The sequence below is a fragment of the Meles meles genome, chromosome X (assembly GCF_922984935.1).
Source record: "Meles meles chromosome X, mMelMel3.1 paternal haplotype, whole genome shotgun sequence".
Taxonomy (NCBI): domain Eukaryota; kingdom Metazoa; phylum Chordata; class Mammalia; order Carnivora; family Mustelidae; genus Meles; species Meles meles.
Window position 1 is genome coordinate 1078090 of NC_060087.1, and position 27715 is coordinate 1105804.

General features: G+C 50.5%; 1 protein-coding gene across 1 annotated transcript in view; it reads right to left on the bottom strand.

The window, feature by feature from the left end:
• Positions 1-7930: 7930 nt before the first annotated feature.
• LOC123935241 (putative uncharacterized membrane protein YMR173W-A) overlaps positions 7931-27715 on the bottom strand; it is a 73903-nt gene continuing 54118 nt past the window's right edge. Inside the window, exons 2-5 of the mRNA XM_045995820.1 lie at positions 21693-21752; positions 14298-14415; positions 8117-14103; positions 7931-7963 (exon numbers count right to left, since the gene is read on the bottom strand). Coding sequence (XP_045851776.1) covers positions 7931-7963; positions 8117-8956 — 873 coding nt within the window. The 5' untranslated portion in view covers positions 8957-14103; positions 14298-14415; positions 21693-21752. The remainder of the gene's footprint in view (positions 7964-8116; positions 14104-14297; positions 14416-21692; positions 21753-27715) is intronic.

Here is a 27715-nt window from a genome sequence, read left to right on the forward strand (position 1 = left end):
ATTCTGCACACACGCTGATTGCAATGCATGGTTTTGCTGTCCCTTGAGCAAGGACCCATCTAACGGCGTGTTTCAAGCCTGTGCAATGTGTTGGCCCCACTGCACGCAAGCACCGTGGAACTGCAGGGTCTGGGGCCATTTTGGTCAGGAGGGGGTCAGGCAGTGGATCCCAATGTTTGCTTCTGTGCCCGCTGGCCCTGCAGACTTTCGGAGACACTGGATGGTGCCGCCATTTGCAGAAGGGACGTGGCTTTGGGCGTGCCCTGAGGATTCCAAGAAATGGATGCTTGGGGTACTTACCTTCATGGACAAGGGCTGTATTACCTGGATAACGTAGCCCCTTCCACCAAGTCAACCCTCATTGCCAGTTGTCGAAGGGGCTCAGACGTTCCTCTGTTTCCGATTTTGCCCAGAAGGTTGGTTCTTGTACTTGCCGCCATCTGCCCTGGAGACATCATCAACACTTGCAATCCGCAGACACGTCATGGACAGCAGCAGGGGGCATCCTCATGGCCCCCGGACCTTACCAAGTGAAATTGGATGGGGAAACACCATCACACGTTGCCTATAAGCAAAAGTTACAATGATCCGTTTCGAGGCATGCCCGTGAAAAACCGGGGAAGATACTTAGACGCTGGCTTTTGTGGTCATGTTTGCATCTGATGCGGAAAACGAACCTGGGTGGAAAGCCATTAAAGCCGTGTCAGAAGGCGTGTATTTTCACGTCGGTGTTTTGTGACAGGGTCCACTGGCAGAAGTGGGCTGGACCAACATCTACGTTTTGGCACGCCCCTCCTTGGCGTCTTTATTTTATTATTTTTTTTTTTAGGTTTTATTTATGCATTTTAGAGATAGAGGGAGAAAGACAGCACACATTGGGGGAGGAGCAGAAGAGAGAATCCCAAGCAGACTGCCCTGCTGAGTGTGGAGCCCATCACGGGGTTCATCCCATGACCCCAGGATCGTGACTTGAGCCAAAATCAAGGCTCAGAAACTTAAATGAATCACCCAGGCTCCCCAACTTCTTAGCATCGTTAAAGCAAGGGGAGCACCGTGTAGGGAAACTGGGATGGGGTTCGGGTTCCCTGCTAACGAGGTTTCAGTTCTTCTGGAGGCTTTGACTAATTTGGGCAAGTCCCTTAGATTCCCTGAGCCTCAATGACCTTCCTTGTGTCACGATGACAATGTGACAAAGTTAGAGGCCCCTGCGTGACTCCTTCGGTGAAGCATCTGCCTTCGGCTTGAGTCCTGATCCAAGGGTCCTGGGATCGAGTCCCACATCCGGCTCCCTGCTGGGCAGGAAGCCTGCTTCTCCCTTTCCCTCTGCTGCTCCTTCTTGATCGTGCTCTCGATTTCTCAAATATATAAATGAAGTCTTTAAAAACAGTCAAATAGAAGAATTGTAGCTATATGGTTATCATGAAGGTTCCACGTCTAAGAAGGAAACCACGTGTGTGAATGGGTCATGTGTGTGCCTGTGATCTTACATTCTCCATGTGTTCTGGCAGGAGGTCCATTGGGATGACTTTGTTGCCACCATGCCTCAATTTCACGGCTAACTTGGGTCCCCGTGAGTCGTGATTTCTCTCATGTCCCTACGTTGGCTATGGGTACTGTCCCCAGACTCAGGGAGGTGGGGTGCGCTGGCATTTTCATCAGAGAAGCCACAGGAGAGGGAAGTGGAGAGCCAGGTTCTTGGCCATGGATGCCTCTTTCTAGTTGGCTTTGGACACTTGAGATTTGGTGACCACAATGGAGTTCAGTGCCCCTGACACATGCTTCAGACGCCAGCGACTGTGGAATATTATCGTGGGTAATTGTGCAAAGTGTGTGAACACACACACGGTGATGTCCACACGGTAAAGGACCTTTCCCCATGCAAGGTGACAGTTGTCCATTGGCTGCTGTGTCCCCGGAGTCCCTGAGCCTGCCGTGCTCCAGAGTGATCTCTGAGAGCTGTTCCCCTCCCACAGAGCTTTCCCGGTGCTGCTGAAACATCCCCTCATCTGAGAAGCATCCTCTCCACTGTTTCTAGATGTTGGACTCCTACTCTTGTGTTTCTCCCGCCATCTTCCCGCCTGAGAGTTGGCATGGATTTCTCCATTTCCAGAACTCCCTGAAGGGGAGATGAATGCTGGCATTCACCCATTTGCGTTAAAGCTAACGCCTGGGGTCTGTGAGGTTTCTGGTGAATCCTTGGTGAACGGATGAGGGGGCACTGGGATTCCCAGGTGGGCCCCATGGGCCCAGAGTGACAAGCATGCCCACTGCAATGAGCCCCACCCTGGACACGGCTTTGGGGCGTCTTCATCAAGCCTTCATCCTCCTTCACTTGGAGCTGGGAAAATCCATGTAAGTGGAAATCAAGGGAGGGAGCTGTGGACAAAGAGCAGGACCAAGTAAGTCCCTACAAAGCCTTTCACGCAACTTTGGAGATGCTCATGGACCCACCCCAAGCCCCCAACGTGTTCCCAACAAGAAGGCATGACTGGGGCTTCTGATGGAGCCAACCCAGAACATCAAAACCCATAGACGCCCAACCTGGAGCCAGCCTGCTCCACGCACATCCCTACATGGCTGCCATCCCCTGATTCCCCAACACAAACACCTGCCATCAGAGACCAACCTCCAGGGAAGCTACTGCGACTGCCTCCAGAGATGGCGGCGTGGCCCACTCATCACGAGGAACCCACGACCTACAGATGAGGGACACGCTCCTGTGAGCAGAAGGGAAATGTATGGACCCTGCGGGCATCCCGACTGCATGAAGCCCATGTAGCTTTTTTTTTTAGAGTAGCTGGGCTTAGCAGGATATTAGCATTAGGATGAGAAAAATGTGAAGATAATAGGATTTCCTGTGACCCTACACTCATTTCCCCTTCCCGTTAACATCTGACACGACGTTGATGCCTTTGTTACCAATAATGGATGGTCATGGATACATCAGTAGTAACTCAAGCCCACACGTTCTTCACATTTTCGTGCCCCTCCCCCCCCCCCCAGTACGTGTGTTGTGTCTCAGGACTCCATCCAGAATCCCATATGACATCGGGTTGTCCTGGGTCCTTGGCCTCCTCTGGGTTGGGACGATCCCTCTGGCCATCCTTGTAGTTGATGACCTTGAGAGTTCTGAGGAGTGCTGGTCAGGGAGTTTGTAGGGTGTCCCTCCATTGGGGTGTGTGTGATGTTTTCCTCCTACTTCCACTGGGATTATACGTTCTTGGGTAGGAAATCATTGAGATGAAGGGCCCTTTACGTCACCTCATGTCTGGGGACATACCATCAACATGACCCATCGCCGTTGGCGTTGATCACCTGGTTGAGGGGTGTTGATCAAGTTTCTCCACCATTCTTTGGAAGGACGTCACTTCACCCAGCCCACACGGAAGGCACAGGGAGATTTGCTCCACCACCCCGAGTCTCCACTATTTACATGAACTGCTACGAATTTTTCTCCATGGGAGATATACGTCTTCTCCCCTGTGTGTTATTCATTCAACCAACAGCCTATATCGGTATGGACTCACGGTTATCCTTTTGACAATTTAGGTGATAATCTTGTAGTGTATCATTTATTTTGTGCTCAAAATCTAGAGTTTTCAAAGACAGAACTGGATGCTTCCTCCCAAGGCTTGAGGGAGACCAGTTGGACAGAGCACAGCGTGGCATGAGCCCAGCATCTTGGCACGCTGCGTGTCCCATCTGTTCCCGGGGATGGATAAAGTCATCAGTCCCACGGGGACAGCTCTGTGTCCCCATGGAAAACCTCATCAACCACGTGGCTGTTTCTCATGTCACTGGGGGAGGGACAGATAGTCCCGACCTTCCGCAGAGGAGCGGGTGGGTTGAACGCCATCCGGGGTGCATTTTGCAGTGGTTTGGGATGACATTCGGTGACATGTGAGGCCAGACGAAAAGAGTGGGGGTTTTCATTGTCTCTAAGGAACATCAGCTCTCTGGAGTTCTCACGACTTGACACAGCATTCAAGTGCCACGTCTTTGGTACCACTAGACAGCTGTGCCTACAGAATCCAGATGGGGTCATCTGGCTTTCTGCTGAGCTGGTTCGTTCCCTTGTCCCAAACCCCGTCCATCAGTCACATCACTCAGTTGTACTGTCAGGGCTGTTTTGAGGGTGGGGAAGACGGGGTGTGCTGACCGCTGGACGTCACTGACAGATGTCCCACTGGGCACCCACCCAGAGGGGAGGAGCAGCCTGGCAGCTGGGTTTCCAAGCGCACACCTGAACTCCTTCTGTCTTTTGTTCCATCTAAGGGCCCTTTGCAGAATATGCAAGCCATCAGTAGCGTCACAAGGGACTCCAGACCCCACGGACTGTCTCCAAAGAAAGTGCTCCTTCAAACAAGATCCACAACGAGACTAATTTAATATAATATATATTGGGCATGTACATAGGAAATAGAGATAGAGACACACATACACGGAGCATAATTATGACTTAGTGTGGTCACAAAACACCACAGGCAGGTTGGCTCAAACAACAGACGTATATTATCATCTCGGTCCTGGAGGTTGGGAGTCTGAGATCCAGGCGGGAATGAGGCAGGTTGTCTGAGATCCAGGCGGGGCCGAGGTGGGTTCTTCCTGACATGTCTCTCCTGGGCATGTAGATGCCATATTCTCCCCGTGTCCTCATGAGGTCGTCGCTCTGGGCATGTCTGTGTCCTCATCCCCTCTTCTTATAAGGACCCCAATCCTATGGGATCAGGGACCACCCTTGTGATTCCATTTTACCAAAAATTCCGTCATTAAAGGCCTCACCTCCAAATACAGCCACACGGAATACCCATTGTGTGGTCCTGGGGAATGGCGTTTCAACACATGAATTTTGCAGGGACATAATGCAGCGAATGGTGCTCCCATCTCCAAGAGAAAAAGTAGTATCAGTGTTTCCTAGGAGACGCATGACTTGTTCAAGGGCATGTGGCGGTGGGTGGCCCTTGGGCTCAGAAGCACAGCTGACCACCTCCCAGGTCAGAGCAGCTGACGCGCTCCAAGGTCAATGGTTTTTCTCTTGGGCTGGAAAGGCTCCTGGCTGAGCTGCCTCTTCTGTGACCACAGAGACCTGAAGGTTGGATGTGGAAATTGCATTCCTGTTGTAGAATCTCCAGAAGGATATAGATGTTGGGCTGGGATTCAAACCAAACCAAACCAAACCCCATTGCCCGGGCTCATCATGAATTCAGTCTTGGCTGCCTCGAGATTCATACAGCACTACGCTGGCAAGCCTTCGCTCTCTCTTCAGTAATTATTAATCGAGAGCCTGCCCGGGTAGATGAAGGAGAGCCAGAGGTGACCAGAAGAGGCAGTTCAGGAAGCGTTCACTCAGGGTGTCATCTGCAGAAGGGAGAGGAAACCACATTTCCATGGACACGCACTCCTCAGCTAGACTTAAACATCTGCCTTATGGGAAGAAAGGGGGCTCAGATCCAATCAGAATAGTCATAACTGGTAAATAGGCAGCTTATGATGTCCCAGGAAATACGGCCATAAGGCACCACAGTCCTCCGTGTGCTGCTGGTGATGGGACAGGAACATGAGAGAGGCACGGGTTGCCGTGAGCCATGACGTTTCAGCCTTCCTCCAAAGGGCTTTCATGGAGCACCCGACCATGCCAGGTGGGGCAGGGGGAGCCCAGGAACAGCTGAGCTGATCGACTTCAGTCCTGCCTTCATGGACCTGAGAGTCCTAAGCAGGTTCACGCCCCGCAGTCAGCCACATCGGAACGTGAAAAGCTAGAGATCTCCCCCACAGCTTCTACTGCCTCTAATCTCTCCTGCTCATCAAACCTTCACGTGTGCTCGTTTCCATTCAAGTACCAGCCACTACCCGGCCCCTGCCGCCCTCAACACCCTCGGGCTCTCTATGAATTTCCAATGGCCGCTCGCACAACGCACCAGAAACCTAGCGGCTTCGAAGGACACAAATGTACCACCCAGCATGGAAATGGCCGTCCGCGAGCCCGGCGTGAAACCAAAGTCGCCGACGGCCTGATGGTGCACTTCCAGCCTCCAGGGCTGCGAGAGATAAATTCCCACTGTTGAAGCTCCCAGCCTGCGGTGTCGTGTTTCCGCGGCCCACGCCAACGGGTATGCATGTCTCCGTGTTCCGTGGGCTGTTGCCGCACCGGAGGTGCTCCCAGAGGGACGGGAACCGCTGACTGATGACAGAGCGGACAGCTGACTTAACAGTGAGATTACACTGAGAGTGGGATCTCGCGAGTTGGATCCATTTTCTCAGGTGCGGAGTGTGTTAGGTTCTACAGAGTGCCCACCACCAAGCCCCGTGATCCTTCTTCTTCTCTACCTTCTGTGCACACACATGCACAAATATATGCATGTAGTACAAGCACAAACCTGCATTAACACGCACACACACACACATGCACAAGGACACTGTAGACACACGCACAGACATGCACAAAACACGCAAACACGCATACACACAGGCACAATCGGAAACACACCATACACACATACACAGGCACACACACGCATGGACGTCCGTCACACGCTCCCAAGTCTGTCCGTAAAAGCCATTGCACTACGCCTTCGGGAATTTTCAGCAGCGTCTTCCGAAATCCTTTCCCCCAGGCCCGTTTTGTTGGTACTGGAGTCGACGCTTGCTCTTTGCAAGACTAATTGAAATGTCTGGCATGAAAAATCCAGATGTCTCTTTGGTAAGTGCTGACCCATTCTGCTCACAGCACGGTTGGAAACCAGCTCACGGCCGGCTCTTTGTACTTTTCCAAGATGCACGTCCTGGCCCATTGGCACATCCACGGCAGAGCTCACCGCACGTATTTCCCAGACATCTCTGCAGAAGAAACATCCCATAGAGGAGGGTCTCTTGTATCCGGGGTCAGCTCTGCCCTTTTCTCAGAGCTCCCAGGATTTATTCTGGTCCCCACACAGCTTGCTGAACAGTTTACCGGCAATCAAGATCCCCCTCCCTCAGACACGAGCTGTCATCCAGTCCCAAACCTCGCAGCCTGTGACCACTGGAATTTGGTTGTGTCAGGAAAACACCCTAAGCCATTGACTCCCTTCCGAGCATCAGCCGTGTCACATGCAAGGACCATGCAGGGGCAGAAGGGCAAGGCTGAGATGTGATAATGCCTAGTTGGGCTCTGAGTGGACCACTCCATTGCCAGGTGGGGTCTGATGGTGGGCTGACATCCCCTTTCCCAGGGAGTGTTGCAGGATTATGGTCTGAAAGTGCTTGTAACCCGTGTAGCAGTGACAGTCACTGGACGCATGCGATGACAGGTAAAGGATACCACAAGCCAAAGATCTCTTTCCTTCACCGGACTGACCCAAACCAGAGATGGAAAACGTGCATTTTAGAGCAACGCTGGATTTCTAAATGCATTTTAATAGCCTTCTCGGATACCCCTCACAATGAGCCAGCTCTTTCCAAACAAATGCTTATCCCCCCTGTTTTCATTCAGATCTGTCCTTGAAGGTCACTGCTTTTATCTCCTCCAATGAGGGGTAAAAGCAAATCAGATTATGGAAATAGCTGAGCTGCCTTTGGAAGAGTCAGGATGGAGGGGTTAACGTGTGTGCAGGGATGGGGGCATGGGGGGTAGCTTGCAGAGTATTTGGAGCTTGAATTCTGCATCACGATTAGGATGGGCAGACACAGGAACCCTAAAAGAACAGTGCTTAAGAAACACATAAGTTTGATTCTCTCTCAAGGAAAGGTGACCTGGTGGTTTGCGGTCCAGAGTTGGTGTGCTGGCTGTGTGTCAGACTCCTCTGAAGCTAGGCTTTTTGCGCCTTCCTGCTACTCCAGCTGTAGTAATGGCCCCTGTTCTCATGGTCTGGGATGATGGTCCCCACATTCCAGGGAGCAAGTGGGAGGAAGGGAAGTAGGGGAGGGAAGAAAGGGCCAGCTGTGTATGTCTTCAAAGGCAGGTTTCCAGCACGTTGTAGTACCACTAGGCAGAGAGGGGAAAAGCTTTGTACTGGGAGGTACTGGGCATGAAAGATGGGGCCATTCATTATTGATTCTGTGACACTGGGCAAGGCTGGACTTCTGTGAAGCTTCATTTTCTCTTTTGTAACATGGCGATGATGACGGTGATGATGACGGTGATGATGGTATCAGTAGTGATGTTAATAGTGGTGGTGATGATGGTGGGGACAGTGGGGATGATGGTGATTGTGATGATGGTGATCGTGGTGATGGTAATGGTAATGGTGGTGATGGTGATGATCATGATGATGATGATGGTGGGGATGATAGTGATGGCGACTGTAGTGATGGTGGGGATGGTGATCGTGGTGACGACGGTGGTCATGATGGTGACGGTGATGATACTGGGAACCATGGTGGTGATCGTGGTGACGACGGTGCTCATGATGGCGTCGGCGATGATACTGGGAACCATGGTGGTGATCGTGGTGACGACGGTGCTCATGATGGCGACGGCGATGATACTGGGAACCATGGTGGTGATCGTGGTGACGACGGTGCTCATGATGGCGACGGCGATGATACTGGGAACCATGGTGGTGATCGTGGTGACGACGGTGCTCATGATGGCGACGGCGATGATACTGGGAACCATGGTGGTGATCGTGGTGACGACGGTGCTCATGATGGCGACGGCGATGATACTGGGAACCATGGTGGTGATCGTGGTGACGACGGTGCTCATGATGGCGACGGCGATGATACTGGGAACCATGGTGGTGATCGTGGTGACGACGGTGCTCATGATGGCGATGGTGATGATACTGGGAACCATGTTGGTGATCGTGGTGACGACGGTGCTCATGATGGCGACGGTGATGATACTGAGATCCATGATGGTGATCGTGGTGACGACGGTGCTCATGATGGCGACGGTGATGATACTGGGAACCATGATGGTGATCGTGGTGACGACGGTGCTCATGATGGCGACGGTGATGATACTGGGAACCATGATGGTGATTGTGACGGTGATGTGGATAAGGTGATGGTGATGAAGGTGACAGTGATGACGGATGATGGTGAAGATGACGATGGTGGTGTTAGTGATGTCACCTGCCTCCCAGGACTGTCATGAGAGACAAACGAACTAAAGTCCACCGTTCCTTGAACACTAGAATGCCTCCTACAAGTCACACTGGTTTTAGTCCCGACCCACTTCTGACGGAAACCACAGTTTTCTTGAAGGCTCACATGACAAAACCACCAGCTCCAATGAATTACAAGGCAATTATGTACCACATTTGTGTTTGTTTACGTATTTATGCATCAGAAGAGAAATAAGTGAATACACACTGGGTGAATTTTTTAAGAAAGATGCATTTACAAACACCACCCAGGAAACACAAACAAGAGTTCTTTTCCTAACGTGTCAGACAGACTTGGTGTGACTTTGTACTGTGTCCTGATTATGTTCCTCTGTCGATCGCACCTTGGATGAGACGCAGTAATTGCCGTCTCCCTGGTACCTGGCTCAGTGTCCAGCACCTCCAACACGCTCCACCAAAGTCTTGATGTGAACGACATTCTGCAAGAACGTGAATGAGCCAGATAGAAGGGAGGGGTGTGAGAAAGAGGTGGACACGGCAAGGTGAAGGAGGGAGCCGTGGCCGAGCAACAAGAAGGGACGATGAAGACACAAAGGTCAGAGGACTAGCCTTAGCGAGGAAAAGAGCAGCCTGGACAAGCCCCTCAGTTCTCTTGGCTGATTCACGTAGTAAGTCCATATGGACGTGCTTCTCATCACACCACCTGTGTCCAGCATGGTCCAACCTGTCCTCTCTCCCTGGACACTAGCCTCTACCTGCCCCTACTTCGCTCAACATCCGTTCCTGCATCATAACCTCAGCACAGAAATCAGATGGATGATTTTGTCTCTAGGTCAGGGGTCCCGATGGGGCTTCTCCCAGAAGCGACCTGGGGTTGAGGATTGAATGCGGTGGGGGGAGGGGACAGGGGCTCTGGTAGGGGGTGGGGAGGTGATACAAGAAAGGAAAGTAGGTCATGAAGGGGGACTTATCAAGCCAACCACACAGAAGTGATTGGAGCTTATCCCATGGTGATGCTCTGGCAGATATCATAGACACCCACCTGGGGACAGTCCTGGCTGAAAAGTGAGGGACGCCATATTTATACGCTATGCCCATCAGCACCAGGGGCAGGGAAGTAATGTGACTTTCTCAGACTTCCAGCGTGCTACTCAAATGGGCATCATGGGATCCAGCGTTGAGCGTAGCCCTCCAAGAGAGGGGCAGGGCTTGCATTGGAAGGCAGGTCACTGTTCCCAGAAATGGCAAGGAATTCCCGGGGGCCTGAGAGGAATGCCCCCAAGAGGATAAGCTCCATCAGAGGAAAAACCTCCACTGGCCTCTCATTTCAGTGAGAATGAAACCCAAAGTCCACATAAGATAGTAAGATCGGCCCCATCCCTGTGGGCTCCAAACTCAGACCCCAGCCACCTGCCCCTCCCCACACAACCACCTGAGCTGCGTCCAGCCAGGCTGGACCATAGCTGTACCACCATCTGCACCGTCTGTTCCCGGCTGGGGCACAGGTATCCTTCCCCCGTCAGTGCACCCCGGTGTCTGGGCAAAGGTCACCCCTGACTGTGGCCACAACGGTACAAGGAGGCCTCTTCTGCCCGGTCTTCCCTGGAGCACAATGCCTCATGAGAACGGGTGAGGGGGTGGCCGGGTGTCATGATTTGTGGACTTTAAAAGCAGGCAGGACGCTACTGACTCAAGGTGTGTCTGTGTGCTGGCCGGCTTGTGCATTGCCCTGTCATGCTGCAGCGTGAGAGCATCTTAATAGGGGTGGATGCTTGGGTTGAAGCCTTGAGAATGCGTACATGCGGCCAAAATGTTATCTCGTGTGGTTGATGAGCCATATTTCCTGCCTGATTGCACAGAACTGACACCCAGAAGACTACCTGGGTGGCCGTCTCCTCCAACACACCTGACCTCCAGGTTGTGGGCAACGCCTTGATACTCCAGGACTTACAGAAACCCAGCTCAGGAGAACCCACAGACACTAGAAGTCAAGAAACTGACTCATGCCTGGTTCTGTGTTGTCCTGGACTTCGGAGGGTAAAGGTCTATGCACCAATTCCCAGATTCACATCGACCTCACCTGGGGGCTTGTTACCAACGCAGAGATCTCAGCTTTGCCCTTCCTCTGCTAGCTCAGAATTGGCACTTTTGCAAGATTCCCGGGAAATGTGTGTCCACAAACGTCTGAGAAGCCGTGACGGGCACGGAGGAAAAAAAATAATAATTCTTTGCCACAAAATGCAGAAAGGCATCGTCGTACTTTTCAGACCTTCTGTGCAAGGCTGTTGATGCATACAGGGGGACAGAGAACAGATAGTGATGCTCATACCTTTGTGCTGCTATAATATGCCACATCCACGAGGTAGGGACATGTGGGAGTTTTACCCACTCACGTATTTTGCACGACACGTCAATATTTGATGAATGGGGCTGAGCCCCTGCTGCTATAGAAAATCGCTCTTTGAGACGTTATGGAGCCTATCACTGCCTGCTGGTCCTGGCCAGGTCTCCAGTCATTTGGTCACAGCTATCTTCCTGAATGGCGAGCAGATCTGTGATGGTCCCTGTTACGTGTCAAGGTGGCCAAGCTGCCGAGATGTGGTCAAATATTATTCTGGATGTTTCCCTTTAAAGGTGTTTCATTTATATGCATTTTTTAGCATGAGATCAACATTTCAAGCAGCAGACTCTGAATGAACCGGATTGCCTTGTACGAGGCAGGTGGGCCTCGTCTAATCAGTTGAAGGCATAAAGAGCCTCAGCAGTGAGCTCCCCTGAGCAAGAAGGAATTCTGCCAGCACAGGGCCTGTGCCTCTCAGCTCAAACGCCAGCTCTTTCCTGCACCAATTCCTTCAAACCAACCCAAACCAAACCAAAACAAAACTCTCCATATATGTTCTCCCTATATCAGTTCTGTTTCTCTGGAGAATCCTGATGAATGCAAGATCTGACGCTGCTTAAGGCTGACCTCAGCACCACGGGGAGAGTGATAGGTATCCCAGTTCCTTCACAAGCACAGAGTAAACGCACCCACGATTCACGAACCCCTGTAGGAAAGGAAAAAAAAAAAATACATAGAAACATAGGAAACCATCCCAGATGGCTGTGGGCAGGTGTCCGGGGTAAAGGAAGAGAAAGGGCGGGGGATACATTGTAAATGCTTCAGGAGACAAGAATGTAGCTGTCTGGGGGACTTGCAACCATGTATGATTCTTTCCGTTATAAATAAGTAAAAAATCACTTGCAATCCTTATAATTGTAATAATAATAATAATACTAAAAAGGAAGTTCCCGTTGTTGCTGTGTCTGAACAAAGGATGACAAAGTTCCAGATATCGTCGATATTGCAAAATACATCGTGGCGAATGGTTCGGATTTAGTTTGTAAAATACATTGGTGTGTGTGTGTGTCTGTGTAGGGATGAGCGTGTAAGTGGGTGGTGGGTGTGTATGCCTGTGGGCTGAGGACACTTATATACGTATGCAAGGGCGTGTGTCTTAGACCCACGTAGGTGTCTCAGTCTGAACACGCAGGTCCCCCACGTCCCTCCCAGGTCAGACCACCTGTCATCCTGGCGGGAAACCGGAGATGAGATTTAAGTCACCAGCAATCTGCCACGGGAAGGAGCAGACTCCCCAAGGACCAGGCCTCCCGGAAAACACAGAGCGAGGCATCGCAGAGCCTGATGAGAGGTAACAAGGCACGCCAGGCCGAGTTACCGCCAAACACCCAGCGCGGGATGCGGCTGCTGGGAGGTAATTGACTGGGCTGCCTGCTCGCATCTCTCTGTCTTCCTGATGCAAAGTGGTCTGTAATCAGCTCCAGAGAGGAGCTCAGACATGAGGGACAGCCCCGTCCCGGCCGCCGCTGACACGCGTCCCAGAGGCAGGCCTCTCACGGGCTCCCTTCCCGCGGCTGCCGTGGGTGTGCTCGCGGGACTGACCAGGTTTGAGGAAAAGAAACTCAGAGGTGCACTGAGATCCCGTCTGGACAAGAGTGTGCTCCAAATGAGCTTTCTCTTTGTCCCTTTGCCTCTGGAGAGAGCCGGAGGCACCACGTGGGGCGGGAAAACCCCATCTTTTTAACCATTTCCTTGATGGCTCTTTACAAGCCTGGATTCAAAGGTCTCTTGGACGGCGAACAAAAACTGTGCACACTTGCCCTACGGCACACATTACGCATGATCGTGAAGGTGCACTTTTCTTTGAGGTTCTTTCCCGCACTAATTCTCCCCAGACGTCCACGGACCTAACGTTCAAACATCAAGCTTGGAGAGACCTTTGAGAACAAGGAGTGTGTCTCCTCTATGGGGCAGAACTGCCTTTTAATTCCTTATAGATCCTACACCTGGAAATGCATGCAAGATTTGGAGACTCCGACGCGAGCCTGCCATGTCCCCGGCCACTGTGTGAGCCTGGACTCAGGGCAGCCTTGCAGGATGTGGACGGGGAGACCCTGTGTGTTGCGAGCACAGCCAGCCCTTGCCAAAAGTTGCTTTCCACAGCTGAGACTACCAAATCTTGGGTGTCGACTTCTTGGAGGAAAATCCAAGAGTCACACACCGGTCACAGCTGTGGCCGCCCCACAGGTTCCTGTGACCTCATCCCTGGGCGCTTCCGAGCAGAAGCCAGAATGTTTCTGGGCAAAGGCCCAGCACGCGGCTCATTTCTTCTTCCTGCCCGTGATGCTCTGTGAATGGGTACCTGCGCTCTTCCTCATGGGCTGTGCGAATGTGGCAAGGAGGGGGTTGACTCGAATGCCGTGTCTCCATGTTCTTATTTTTTCCCATGTGGCCAGAGAGCGTCTTCCTTCCAGGATCCTGTTGTGGAAAATGAGCGTTGTTCTAGACATCTTATCTACCATGCGTCGAAGGTGCACGTCCAGTAGACCCGCCAGGGGCTGACGGAGCTGTTCTCAGCCCAGGTATGGCTCTGAACCGATCGGTTTCCAGGTGGCCCAGGAGCATGGCACCCTCTCTCCTGGGTCCGACTGCCGGTGCCCCAAGGGGAGCATGCCAGGAGAAAGGGCTGATTTCAATCTCCGTCTTCAATCTCTGACAAAAATGGTTTGATGTACGGGTTAAAGATGCTACTGTAGGATTCCTTCATGCACGGTCCACCCCAGGCAGTGGTTAATAGAGTTAGCATGGCAGGGACGCCCCACGGTCAACATCTAGGATCGGAATTTGCACCAAGCAGCTTACACAAAGCACACAGCACTCACTCCCAAGGAAGCATGCATACTCACCAGATCTCTGGCTCTCCTTGACCCGGATGGCACGGGTGTTGGTCTCTGCAGGACTGGTTCATGGCAACGCCATGTCCTACGTGTTAGGCAGGGACTTCGGTAAAGTAAGACAAGCATCCTGAATTTCCGAAATGATAAAGGATAGCCATATCAGCACAGTCACGGACGCCTGGTTCTTAAAATAGCCCACCTTGTCCTCCCCAAGCAAATGTATTTTTTTTTTTTTTGGTAGCATATGAGGGGATTTCAGAAAATATGTAAATTTGTAAAAAGGTTTTCAATCTTAAATTTTAATGTGGGGAGACTGCTTCCCTCTTTAAGGGACACTTGGCTACAGAGGAAAGTATTGAACCCATGAAAATCAGCCAATTCTAGTTCTGTCCCTCAGAGAGGAAAATGCAAATATATTTGCTCATAGTGAGAAAATCCTATTAAGGGTTATTATTTTTCTTTTCCCTGTCCAAGGGCTTCATAGATGTGAGGGATCAATGCGTTCTCTGCACCCTGGTTTTAGCAAGACACATTTGCAAATCATCATATGTTTTGCCTACGGGTTTTTCCTTTTTTTTTTTGAAGTGCGGATTAAGATTGAAACCCTCTTTCCGTGTTCCAAGTGCTTCAGAAGCAATAATCAGCTGTGACAAAAACTGTTTGATTTAAGGGATGAATATTTCACTGTAGGATTCCTTAACGCAGATCCCTGTACCCAACAGGGCTTTGTAATGCACTGCACAATCATTACCTGCATGCCATGGATTGCACAAACTGTATTTGAAATTATTATAATGGCATTTGGGGGAGAAATGGCTCATTCCCCAAAAGTCTCCCTGTGGAATCCTTAATAATGATTTTTTTTTTGTCCCCTATCAATGCCAAATAATCCAATCCCACTGCGTCATTTCTAATGTCCAAGATGAAATGAAGCCAGACCAGTTTGACTCTTGCGTTCTGTTTGGTCCCCTGTAGACTCTTGGAGAGCTTTCTTTATTTCATCTGGTTTGAGAAATTCGCCAGAATATGTCTAGAATTGGTTCCGTTTTTTGTTTTCAGAGAGATCTCTGATGTCACCCTTTCCTCTGTTGATGTCCTTGGTTGACAGTGTTCGTCTCCTGTCATTTCTATAATTATTGCTTCTGATCTATCTATTGGAGGCAGGAAGGATTGAGTGGGTCCAAGACCTGAGGGAAGTGTGGTGTGCCTGACACAGGGAGGGCGGGTGGCAGGTCGGGAGACACGGGGAGGCTGAGGCATGAGATCATTGGGTCTTGGAGGATGCGATGGGGTGATGCCAGGCGGCATTCAAGGGGGTCCATGCCGATGGAGTCATGGCATCTCTGTCTGCATCAGTGCGTGGACAATGACGAGAAAGGGCGAGTGAGCCCATCAAGTAGACTGTGATGGTGGTCCAGGTTGCTGGTGGTGGCTGCGTCTGGGTTGGTGGCCGCCATGATGGAGACTATGGGGCAGACTAGAGGCATATGCCTTGGAGAGAACTGACACAGCCTGACAATGTACCAAATGTGGGGGGTGAGGAGAAGGACAATGCTCCTTATCACAACGGGAGAGGCTGCATGCATGGAGAGAATCATGTCTCCCACCCTACTCCAGAGTTCCCATGTGCAAGCCCTACTCCCTCAGTGGGATGGTTTTAGCAGGTGGGGCCTTTGGGAAGGCATTAGGGTCAGATGAGGGTGCGGATCCACAATGGGTTTACTCTCCTTATAAGAAGAGAAGAGCTCAGCCTGTCATATGAAGACACACAAGATGGCGGTCATGTACAAGCCAGGAAGGGCAACCTCCCCGAAATCTGACCTTGCTGGCATCTGATCTCACACTTCCAGCCTCCAAAACTGCACGGAAATAACTTCGTGCTGTTAAGCCTCCGGTCTATGGTACGTTGTTGTGGCAGCCTGAGCTAAGACACCAAGCGAGGTGGACATTGGTTGCTTTTGGCTTTCTTGTAAGGAGTTACTCCTCCTCTCTGTAGAAGTTTCCTGCATCCTTAATAACGGTCGTGTAGGACTTACAGGTGGTTACTCAAGCGTTCTGACCACCTTTTGTCCCAATTTATGCTGCCCAAATCTATTAAAATAGTTGCACTGACGTGCTGGTCACTAAAAAGTATTTGGTGCCTGATGCTTCTCCTCTTGTAACCAGACACAGGTGAGGACAAGACATGGGAGGCAGATGTGAATTGGAAGGAGAATGATTTGTTACCAGCAGACCCCAGCTGGAGGGGATGTGGGAGATTTGTTGACGATGTCTCATTGCCATCAGGTTTCACCTTCTGAATCACCTACGTATGACTTGTCACATTTGAATGTCAAAGAGTCAACGTCTAGGACCAACTTGGCTGGTCATCATGCATTAGCCCACCAAAAGGTTGCACGGGTTCTGTGGACAGGAGGTCTTGGGAAATTTTCTCAATATTCCTCTACTGTGAAATATTCTTGCCCCAAGACAGAGACAGAGAATCTCAGGGGGGCTGGACCTGGTACCGTTTTCTCCAATCCCGTGAGATGTATGCTTGGTGAGAGGTGGTTGAAATAACCATCTGAGGGCACTAACCTGTCCTCTTTCCATATTGACTAGATACACTGGTACGTGCAGCACGATTTGGACCGATTTGCACACAAGTGTTTTGGATGTTTCACCTTCTGGCTATTTGGCTGAAATTCCCTCGAGCAGAGATCATGTTTGATCTCCAAATCCTTTGTTCAGATGTGCACTGGTTCCCAGGGCCGCCATGACAAAAATGCCAAACTGGGTGTCTTTGAACAACAGAAACGTATTCTCTCAGTTCTGGGAACTAGAAATCTGAGGGCAAGCTGTTAGTGGGGTTGGTTCTGTGTGAATTTTCTGATGGAGAGTCTGTTTCAGGATTCAGTGGTTTTTCCAGGAATCTTTGGCACTGCTTGGTTTGTGGATAAATTCCTCCAATCTGCTCATTGTCTCTAGTTTTCTGTAGTATTCTTAGAAGGACACTAGTCATATTGGATCCAACCCCACGATTTCATCCTATCATCCCAACTAATCACATCAGCATGAACAGAGGGTTCACCATATTGTCTTCTGTGCTCCAAGTTCCTGCCAAGGTGTTCTCAATCCAAGGAGCTCTTGAGAGTCAGAAGTGATGTCTCTCACAGGGCCATGGACATGGAAAGTTCTGCTCTGGTTGGTTCTGATTAGTTTCTACCCAATAGTTCCTGGGAAATGAGCAGTTTAAGAGTACAGAGCCCAGGTGTGAAATTCCCAGCCATGTCATCCTTCATAGAGACCCCACGAAATGTTCTCTGGTCATCCCCTGTGTCCTCCTCCAGCTCAGCTCTGCCAATCCTCAACCACCATATTAGCTGTTGCTGTTTAACAAATGTTAGCAGCTTGAAATTTAGCAGATTGAAACAGCACAGATACATTGTATCTTAGTGGCAGTGGGTCAGGATTCCAGACATGAGTTACCTGGGTCCACTGCTCAGGGTTTCAAAAAAAAAAAAAAAAGTTCACAAGGAATTGGGTGGGGCTGTGTTCTCATCTGAAGGTTGACTTTCTCTTCTGGTTCACTCTTGCTGTTGGCAGGATTCACCTTCGCTTGAAGGGATCCTCTGATTCATCAGCCCCACCTAGGTTAATCTCCCTCCGATGAAGTCACAGTTACTGGATGAGTAACATCATCAGGGAGGGACATCGATCATGCTCATGGGTCCTTCTCATCCCCTAGGGGAGGGGATTATAGAATGTGTGCACTAGGGCACAGATAACTTGAGACCACCTCGGAATCCTGCTTACCCTAGCTCCTTCCCACCCAGTCCGTGCCTCTGAGGTCCAGTGTGCTTCCCAATGAGCTCACCTGATTTATCTGGCAGGTACCTTGCCAAATTCCTTGGATGTCCAGATCTAGTAACAGGGAAACCCTCCCTGCTCTATAAAAGGGATTTGATGGACCCAAGATTTATGCAAGATTGCAGAAATGAATTGTATTTTCATGAAATTGGGTCGCTCTACTTTTTATAAGGCACACATAAACCTTGTTTGCAAGAGGAAGAGTCCTCAAAATATCCATTAAAACATTGCACAAATACACATGAGGCTTACGAAAGCACACGCCTTCCTCTGCCCAGTCTTTGCCTTCTCAGACATTTCTTGCACTCTCTGTTCATGATCATCTGCCCATCTGGCCCCTTTGCCCAGAACATTCTCTTCCAAATGAGGTCACTTATCCTCAATTCTCCTAAGATAAAAGGGTGATAATCAATTCACTTGTCTGATGGACACATCACAAGCCTCAAGTGAGCCACCACAGCTTTGTACACTGTATGTGTCTGAGTGTCTGGTAGCCATGTAACCTTGTCTCCAGCCCCTTGGCCAAACTCACAGGGGCTGGGACAGAACACGGGGTTGACTCATGGCTGCATTCTCCATGGGGGGATTGGGCTTCTACCTTCCAAGGACTATGTGGTAAGTTAAAAATAGCCTTATTCAGTTGTACTGGGCCTCTCCGATTCCTTGTAAATGAATTAAGACATTTTTAACGTAGAATTGACCATTTTAGTCACGAGGTGATATACTGTCAGGTCATGAAGAACACTCAGTGTTGGGCAACCGTCCCCACCATCACATCCAGAACCTTCCATCCTCCCAAACTGAAGGTCTGTCCCCATGAAACGCTATCTCCCCATCCCCATTCCCCATCCACTCTGTCTCTATGGATGGGACATCTCTAGGAACCTTATATGTCTGAATCACACAGGATTTGTCCTTCTGTGTCTGGCTTATCTCACGGAGCACCAGGTTCTTGAGGTCCATCCAGGTCATAGCAGAGGCAGAACATCCTTCCCTGTCAAGGCTGCGTCATAGTCTACCACGTGCATGGACCTTACTTTGCTCATCCACTCATCTGTTGGTGGACACTCGGGTCACTTCCACATAATGCTGCTATGAACATGGGTGTGCAAATGTCTTTCCAAGACCTCACCTTCAGTTCTTTACGGAACTGGAATTGCTCAGTCATGGGGTGGTTCTGTTTTTAATTCTTTGAGGCACTGGTATACTGTTTTCCACAGCAGCCATGCTATTTGACACTCCCACCAACAATGCACAAAGGTTCTGATCCCTCTACATCTCTGATAACACTTGTTATTTCCTGTTCTCTATTGACTGCTGTGGTAGCAGCCTTCCTCACGGGGATGCCTAATTCTGGCCATCATCCATGCCACCTGGGATCCACACCAATCAAGAATCTACATCAATACCTTCCTTGGTATCTTCACATCTACTTGACTTCCCCCATGGCACTTTGTACAGCTGTTGGCCTAAAATTCCTGTAGAACATCTGCATGTCTCCTGGGATGAGGACAGAATCTGTATTTATGAACATTTGTTTTGGTGTTTGGCTGCAGTTAGGAGATCTGAGTTTTGAGGGTTTGGGGCAGAGACTGGTGCCCATTGATGGCTCCATCCGCTCCCCACACTTCCCAGCATGCCTTGCAGGGAAATGGCACGTGAGCCTCGGTCTTGCCTGGTGCAATGTCGTGTGTGAGAACACACAAGTTTTGTGGCCCACACAGGACTCCCTGGTGTCTTTCTCCCCATGTTAAGGAAAGAGGTTGTTGTTTTAGGTAGTGAAGTCACCATGTGAGTTTGGATCCCTACATCACCATGTGAAACAGGTATGTCCTGGGGACACCTACACTTTGTTATACTAAGATCCGGGGGTTAGGGTTATGTTTTGACCCCTCCGAGGACCGGCAAATGGTGTGTTAACCTAATCCAACCCAGCGATGGGAGAACAAGGCCTGCGAGTTCACACTGAAACTCTCCCAAATTGAACACAGCCAATGTGATCTCTGTCTGCTGATCAAGGGTCGAAAGCCCCGCTGCCTGGTTTTTCAGATGGGAGTAATTATGTTTGTGTTCTTCATAAGGCAGAATACATTAGTGAATTTTGAGACTCAATGGGGTAGATGCTTCCTGGAATTGCCCATTTCTGTGGATGTGCAGGACGTCCATTTTATGCTTGTGTTTTGCTCATTATTTTGCTTTTTTTCCCCTAACTCCCCTAATTCCCCTAATTCTACCGAAAAGGGAATGTACCACTGGCATTGAAATTAGGTTGGGGCTGGCTCACTGCAGAATAGTTACAGACCCAGGATGAGATCAGGAGAAATGAGAAAACCCACCCACTTGTTGCACTGGGTCCTCCCACAACCCAGGGCGGCGTAAGAAATCGGAACGACTAAGATATTCTGAACGAACTTGCATTCAAGAATTCTCCCAGGAACACACAGTTCACGGCATGTCTCAAGCTTTCATACTGAGTGACAAACTCCGCTGGAGAAGTAAGAAACATCTCACAAAGTTAATTTCGTTTACGTGAAAATCAGATCTTTAATACGACGCACCTGCTTTTCGTGGTGGGAACGGGTTCTTTCATGTGCTTTGCTTGTATCTTAAAAATGTGAAAATTGACTTGTTTTTGTATACATTTCCCTACTTGTCATGGGTCCTGTTTGGAGGTCCAAAAGGAGGCCAAAAATGATTGATGTGAGAAGGGGATGACCGCAGGAACATGTCTGGCCTGACATCCGTCTCTCTCGTCAAAAGGAGGAAGCATCGCTACCCTGATTTTTTCATTTGAAAATTAGAAATTGTCCTGTTTCTCAGCAAACTGGAACAGAGGAGCTTGGTTCCAAAGGTCACGACCATAAAACGTCAAAGCTTTTGTTAAAGTCTGAACACAGAGTCATCATTCTGGGCATGCCTCTTGTGCGTTCAACGTCCAGTTACAAATCTTCGAGCTCAATTTTTTTTCTTAGAAGAGTGGCTTTCTCGTTCTCCAACAAGATACCCCCAACCGCACATTCAGAGACTTGGAAAGAAATGCCAGGGGAGTTTGATTAATGTTAGCCACCGAAAAGGAGCCTCCACTCTGTACGGGAGTTGTGCACACACATTCAATCATCTGGACATAAGGTCAATTCCCGTTGTCTGTCCATGGTGCCTGGTTGGGAATGTCGCAAGAAGACGGAGCCTTCGTCCTCCCGTGGAACGGGCGGGATGGAGGTGGGTGTGGATGGCTCTCCGGGTCTGTTCTGGTTGTGTGCCAAGTGAGGCGTGTTTGGAAAGGGACCTTGGAGTCTGCGCCCTCACTTACGGAGGAAACGATGCATGGGATTCCCTGCTGGATGACGTCTGAGCGTGAATCGGCTGGAAGATACACATGCTTGGAGAATCTTCGAGGATATCCGATGAAAACAAAACCACCACCGAGAGCCCACAGACGGTTCTCAGAAACACAGAATCTGATTTGCGAGGCTCGGGGAGCCCCTCGGAGAGGCGAGGAGGTTTGCCTCAAGAGTGAGGAGCCTTATGCGGCCAACAAAAGCTGTGTGCACTTACCCGTCACTGCGCACACATGTGAAGGGTCCTCCAGAGACTCAATGACGTGCCACCAGCCACCTGCAAAATCGAGCAACCGACAGTCTTTTTTAATTCCGCAGGGAGACTAGAAACCACATAAAAACACAACAACCGTAACCCCAAGTGAGTCCCTTTGCCATCGTTTGGACAAATTGCTGGAGTTTTACAGATGAACCACAATGAAGAACTCTTACCACAAAGCAAACACTCACAATCTATTTTTGGGTAGTGGCTGTATTTTCTTTTTTGTTTTTTTTTTTTTTTTTTTATGGTGGTCTACCATGGTGGTCTACGAAATCGTTCCTCCCGTTCTACGCGGCGTGCCTTCCCCCTGGTGATCATGCCCTTTGCTGTGCAACGTTTTCACTCGAGGCCACTGTCCTTGTCTGTTTTCGCTTTTGCTGCCCGTGGTTTTGGCGTCCCACCGGAGAAACCGTTACTGAGACGAGCACCACAAAGCCCTTCCCCTGCGCGTTCTTCGGCGAGTTTGAAGGTTTCAGATCTCACTGTTGAGTCTGTAACACATTTGGAGTTAGTCTTTGTGTGTGGGGGGGGGTGAGACAAGGGCCCAGGTTCATTATTTTGCACGTAAACTTCCAGTTTTCCCCAAAGGGACGTGTTGATGGGACCACGCATTCGCCATTGTGTGTCCGTGGCTCCCTTGTTGAAGACCACAGGACCGCATAGGCGTGGGATCCAAGACCGAGTGATTTCCAGATCCTTCTCGGGCATCCCAAACCCACCCAGGCAAGGGAACGCCAGAGGTTTCCGCTCGGTCCTTGAATGTACATCCATAACGGGGAGTCGCTAAGGTCTGTCCCCACGCCCTCTTCCCCACGTTTCCAGGTCTGGCTCTGGGGAATTCCAGGCTGATGGCTGACTTGGAGTTCACGCTCTGCCCTTCCGAAACGCACCCTGACTCCTTCCCAGAGTCCTGGTTCTATCCCCTTAACACCATCCCCTTCTCTCCACCGACCTGTATGCTCCCCAATGTACGCTTCTGAGACCCGACAAGGGAACTCCCAACTGATCCCCTTTCTTTCGGATGGCCGGAGGGTTCTGTCCAGAGCACGCACCACCCCAACCCGAGAGAGACCCCTGTCCTCGAAAAAAAAACCAAAACCACACTAAACAAAAACATATTTTTTGAGCAATAAAACAATATTTCAAGGCAAGAAAACAAAACAATATTTTTTTAAAGCAATGAAAGAAAACCCAAAAAATGGGTCAATCTCCTGAGTGAGGGACGCCCAGCTGGCTCATTACAGGGAGCACGTGACTCTTGATCTCAGGGTTGTGGGTTCGAGCCCCATGTTGGGTGTAAGGATTAATTAAAAATAATAGCTTTAAAAAAAAAAAGGCGTCCTCCCCAAAAGAAAATCTTTTTTAGTTAGTTCAGCGTCTAAAGTTGGAGCACTGGGTGTGGTACGTCAACAATGACTCCGGGAACACTGAAAAAATTAAATTAGATTAAAAGAAGGAAAGAAATCTGAATAAAATCGAATAAAATTGCGTGCACGATAATTTCCTTCATTCCACGGGGATGGGAAAAGAACCGGCTTTTAAAGTGTGCGTCAAGAGGGACGGTTTCCGTTAAAGTCTTTGGGAAACGCTACCGGGACGTCTCGACAGAGAGACACGGGAGAGACTGAGTGCTCGTATCAGGAGGTCAGACCCCAAAGTCCGGACCCTGAGTGCCCGCAGGCCCCTGCTAATGAAAGACAAAGGACTCGGGAATGCAGAGCTGCAAATTGCCGGACGGCCAGATGGCAGAGGCGCCCGAACCCAGAGCGGGACTGAGCCCTGCGGGATTCGCATCTCCCGGACATCCGTGGGCAGACCCAGAGGCTCCGAACCGAGGGAGTCATTCTGGGTCATCCCCCGAAATCCACAGCTTCGTTTTCCTCTTCAATGTTGACGTTGCCTGAAATACACCCCAGCCTCTCGGGGCGGGCTCCTCCTCCTGCAAAGCCAGGCAAGGATCTGTGTGTCAGGCGACGATTATCCCCTTGGAAATGCCAGCCTCCGGGTCCCTTCCCACAATGTTCCAAAGGTCTTTCTATTTTGGATCGCCATGCTCACTGGCAAAGATAAATCCCGGGGTGCCCACTGCTCCGGCAGCGGCGACCCGAAACGAAGACGGAAACTGGCTACTCTGTGGGGCCCTGCAGAGCCCGGATCTGGGTTCACCATGGTCTGTGGGTTCTGCAGAGGAGCTCATGGCTCTTGACCAAGCACGGAAGCTTTGCGTGACGGGGTGTGTGCCTGTGGCTGTAGGGTGAGAGCTTTGTACGTGGAAAGGGCACAAGGGGCGGGGGTTGTGCCCTTCAACCCCTGGGGCTGCAGGACCGAAGTCAGCCCATGCTCTGATCACACACTGGCCTGACGGTTCTAACGAGCAGAGCCTGGCTCTGGTGGCCGGAAGCCACAAGACCGTCAGCAGAGCCCGGGGTCTGCTCATTATGGAGAAAGACGAAGTAGTGACTTCTGGGGAGTGCCTTGAAGGGTAGGAACGGGAGCTTCTGGAGTTCTGGGCAGGAGGATGGGATGTGTGAAGGACAAACAGGTATTCCCAAGGCTGGAGGTCCCAGAGCAATTCCCCACCATGCCTGGGCACCTGCAGAATCTAACAAAACTCAGAATAAAGAGCAGGAATCGCCCACCCAGGCCACTCTGGGAGTTCCACAGACAGGAAATGACACGTGTGTGACCGTCCCCATGAGACACAGCGAGGCTGGCGCACGGAGAAGACATGGCCGTGCGCCCAATGCAAAACGTGCCCCAAGGGGATTTGGATTTTAAGGAGAGCCGCAGAGGGGAGCTCTGGGATTAGGCAGCTGGGGGGCATGAGGCAGAGAAAGGATCCCTGGTAGTATAGGATGGAATTACATCTGGGCGGCCACATGCTGGCACCCCATGGCACGTGATCGTTCCCATTGGCCACCATCTGAGCTCCCGTGCTGGCCCCCAAAACGCTAGGGCATGGAGAGCCCAAAGGTGGGGAAATCGCGGCCATGATGGTCACTGAAGGCACACGCCCTGCCCTCCCCAGCTCTGGAGTTCCTCATCTCTCATCTTTGCAACCCCACCGTGAGGAGGCAATGAATACCATCCCCTCGCCAAGACCCTGGAAGCTGGAGCATATGCCCGGGTTTCACGGCTGGGTTCTCTCCTTTGTTGCCATCGTGGCTTTCTTATACCTGCCCAAATCCTGCACCCATGTTGAAAGAGCATGTGGCTTTCTCCTCCGTCTCAAGAACTCTTTCCTCATTGCTGAAGGCGCCTGCCCAACTTTGCGTTCCCGGCGTCCATGGGACTCGTGAAGGATGTTAAACGTGTGTCCATTCTGTGTGTTGAATTTTTATGTGCCTTATACGCTGGGGCAAATAGGTGTTTCAGGGAGATATTCGGAGGCTGTGCAAACATCCTGTTTCTTCTGGCTCACCCTGGCGTTCTTGGCGGGTCTACACCGCAGCCTGCCTGGAGATTCTGTTTCTCTGTGTGTGGCGTCTGCTTTTTTGGCGGTGATTTGATTTCTGGGCATTTGTTTTTCTGACAAGATGCTTGACGTCCTTCTTGGCGGTGGGCATTCTTCATGCCGGGATAAAGCCCGTCCCAGGCTTGCTTGGAGAGGGTCCTCCGTGAGCTGTCTGCACTGGTACTGAGATTACGGAACACTGATGCCCACCTTGGCCTGGTTCTCCAAAGCCCTTAGGGCCACCTCCAGAGACCATGCTCTTATGACCGTTATGGGTTTTGCTTTCACACACTTCCTTGGTTTCCAGCCAGCTCAAAGCTTTCGGGCAATGTCTTTACCTCTCAAGACCCAGCCAATGACTGACGCCCGTCATTAGGGCAGAATGCCACCAGCTGGCCCGGAAGGACCGCACACCCATGTGAGACACGGGGGTTAGGCCATGAAGGCTGGATGGATATGCTCCTTGGTATTTACCCAAATGAGCTAAAAACATCTGTCCACACCATACCCCGCACACGAATGTCTAAACCAGCTCTACTGTGTCCAATGCGGGGTGCACACAACACCAACCAACCCATTGTTAGCTAGACTCGCCATGCTGGAGGCTAGATGTTTGGATCGAGCATGGATGCTAGACCTTATCATTGGACATTTGTACCAACATCTCCCCATTCTCCCCCTTGCTCCCCCCAGACCTTGGCCAAAACCATTCTAGCCTCTGGTCCCAGGAGTCTGGTTATTTTCGATTCCAAGTGCAAATGACACTGTGCATTATTTGTCCTCTGTCTGACTTACGTCACTTCACATAACACCCCCCAGGTCCATCCACGTTGTTGCAGATGGCGGGATCTCCTTCCTTCTCAAGACTGAATAACATTCCATTGTTTGTACATACAGATTGGGAGTTTTGATGGACATTGGAGAGCTTAGAAGATCCCACCGACCAAGGCCTGAGCTCTAATCAAATACACACTATTCATATACAAATATATAACATTTACATACCGAGGAGCATAAAATCCCATTCCCCAACAAATCCTTGGTGGAATGCCATGTCATCCCGTACTTCCTGTTCTGTCTGCCCCCCCCCCCCCCGTTTCTAGCTTCCTTTTCAAAATTCAAACCACGCACTTAAAAAAAAAAAATGTGAAATGCACGGATGTATCGTCAGGACACGAATTTCTGGAGGAACAGGTAGAAGGCGTGGACAGAGACATCACAGCGGCTGGCCTCCGGGTGGAGAGAACGCAGCAGTGTGGAAAGCGTGGCTGACCTGAACCACACACAGACCCACGTGACTGTCTCAACCCACCACACACCGGCTCCAGCCAGAATCCAGGGACCCGCAGTGACTTCGATTTGGAATCTGATGGGGTGCCATGTTTCGCCCACTGGCAAGTGACAGATACCGTCTTGTGGAGATGGGAGGCGTCGATGGGGGGTGTTTCCGATCAGGGTGTGCACGTGCCAGGGATGACAGGGGCACCGTCCTCCCGTCCAGCAGCAAAATGCAAATGTGCACGAGCTCGGTCATTACCATGGGAGGAGATGAGGACCGCTGGGAGAGTGGGGAGGGCCGGGGGCACAGCCAAGACAGCACGCGGATCACGACGAAAGCCCGTGGCGTTCTGATTACAGCCCTGCCGTGCCAGCCCCGTCCATCCTCTTCCTGTGTTTGCTGCCATGTTTTCTGGTGCCAGGCATCTCCATTAGGTTCCAAGCACCGCATGGGTGTTTGGGGCAAATAATCCGCAGTCTCTACCCTCAAAGAATTGAACGCGTTGGAGAGCAGCAAAGGACAAAAACAAAACAAAACAAAACAAACAAACAAAAAAATCAGAAATATGTATATCTTCCTATAAAGGAGACCCAGTAAGATCCCACAGCGAAAACAACCAAATATCACAGAGCAAGCACTTTGACCCTTACCCAAGATCCCTTTGTAAAATTCGACTTTGCTGAATGAATGAGCGAACGAATGAGTCCAGACCCATGGAGCAAGGGTTTTGATAGAAGTGGTTTGCCGAGACCTGGTAAGAAAATGATACACGAAATCCGCCACCACCAAGGCAGAATAACATGGCACCACCGTGTGCGTAAAAAGTCAGAAGGGAGAGTAGGTTTACCGTGAGCAGCAAGGAGGGACGGATGGACGCGTTCCATCACGACTAGATTATTCCCCTGAAACGAATTCCCCTCAAACTAATATCACCCTGGATGTTAACTATAGTGGAATGAAAACCAAAAATGTTGATTTAAAAAAAAAAAAAAAAACAGAAAACCACATTCTGAATGGGAGAAATAGAGGCAGAAAGGAAATACAGATCAGAAATCCACGTCCTGAGTGTCGAGAAGAGAAAACGGGCAGACGGTACTGTGAATGTTCACGCTGAAGCCTGGAGGAAAGAAAGCGGGATCTAACTGGATCAGGGTGCTTGATGAAGGTAAAGTAGAATTGTGTGTGGGTGTTTGAACATCCCCCCTGGAAGGATGACCACACCTACCTGTGGTGCGGGGGCTGCTT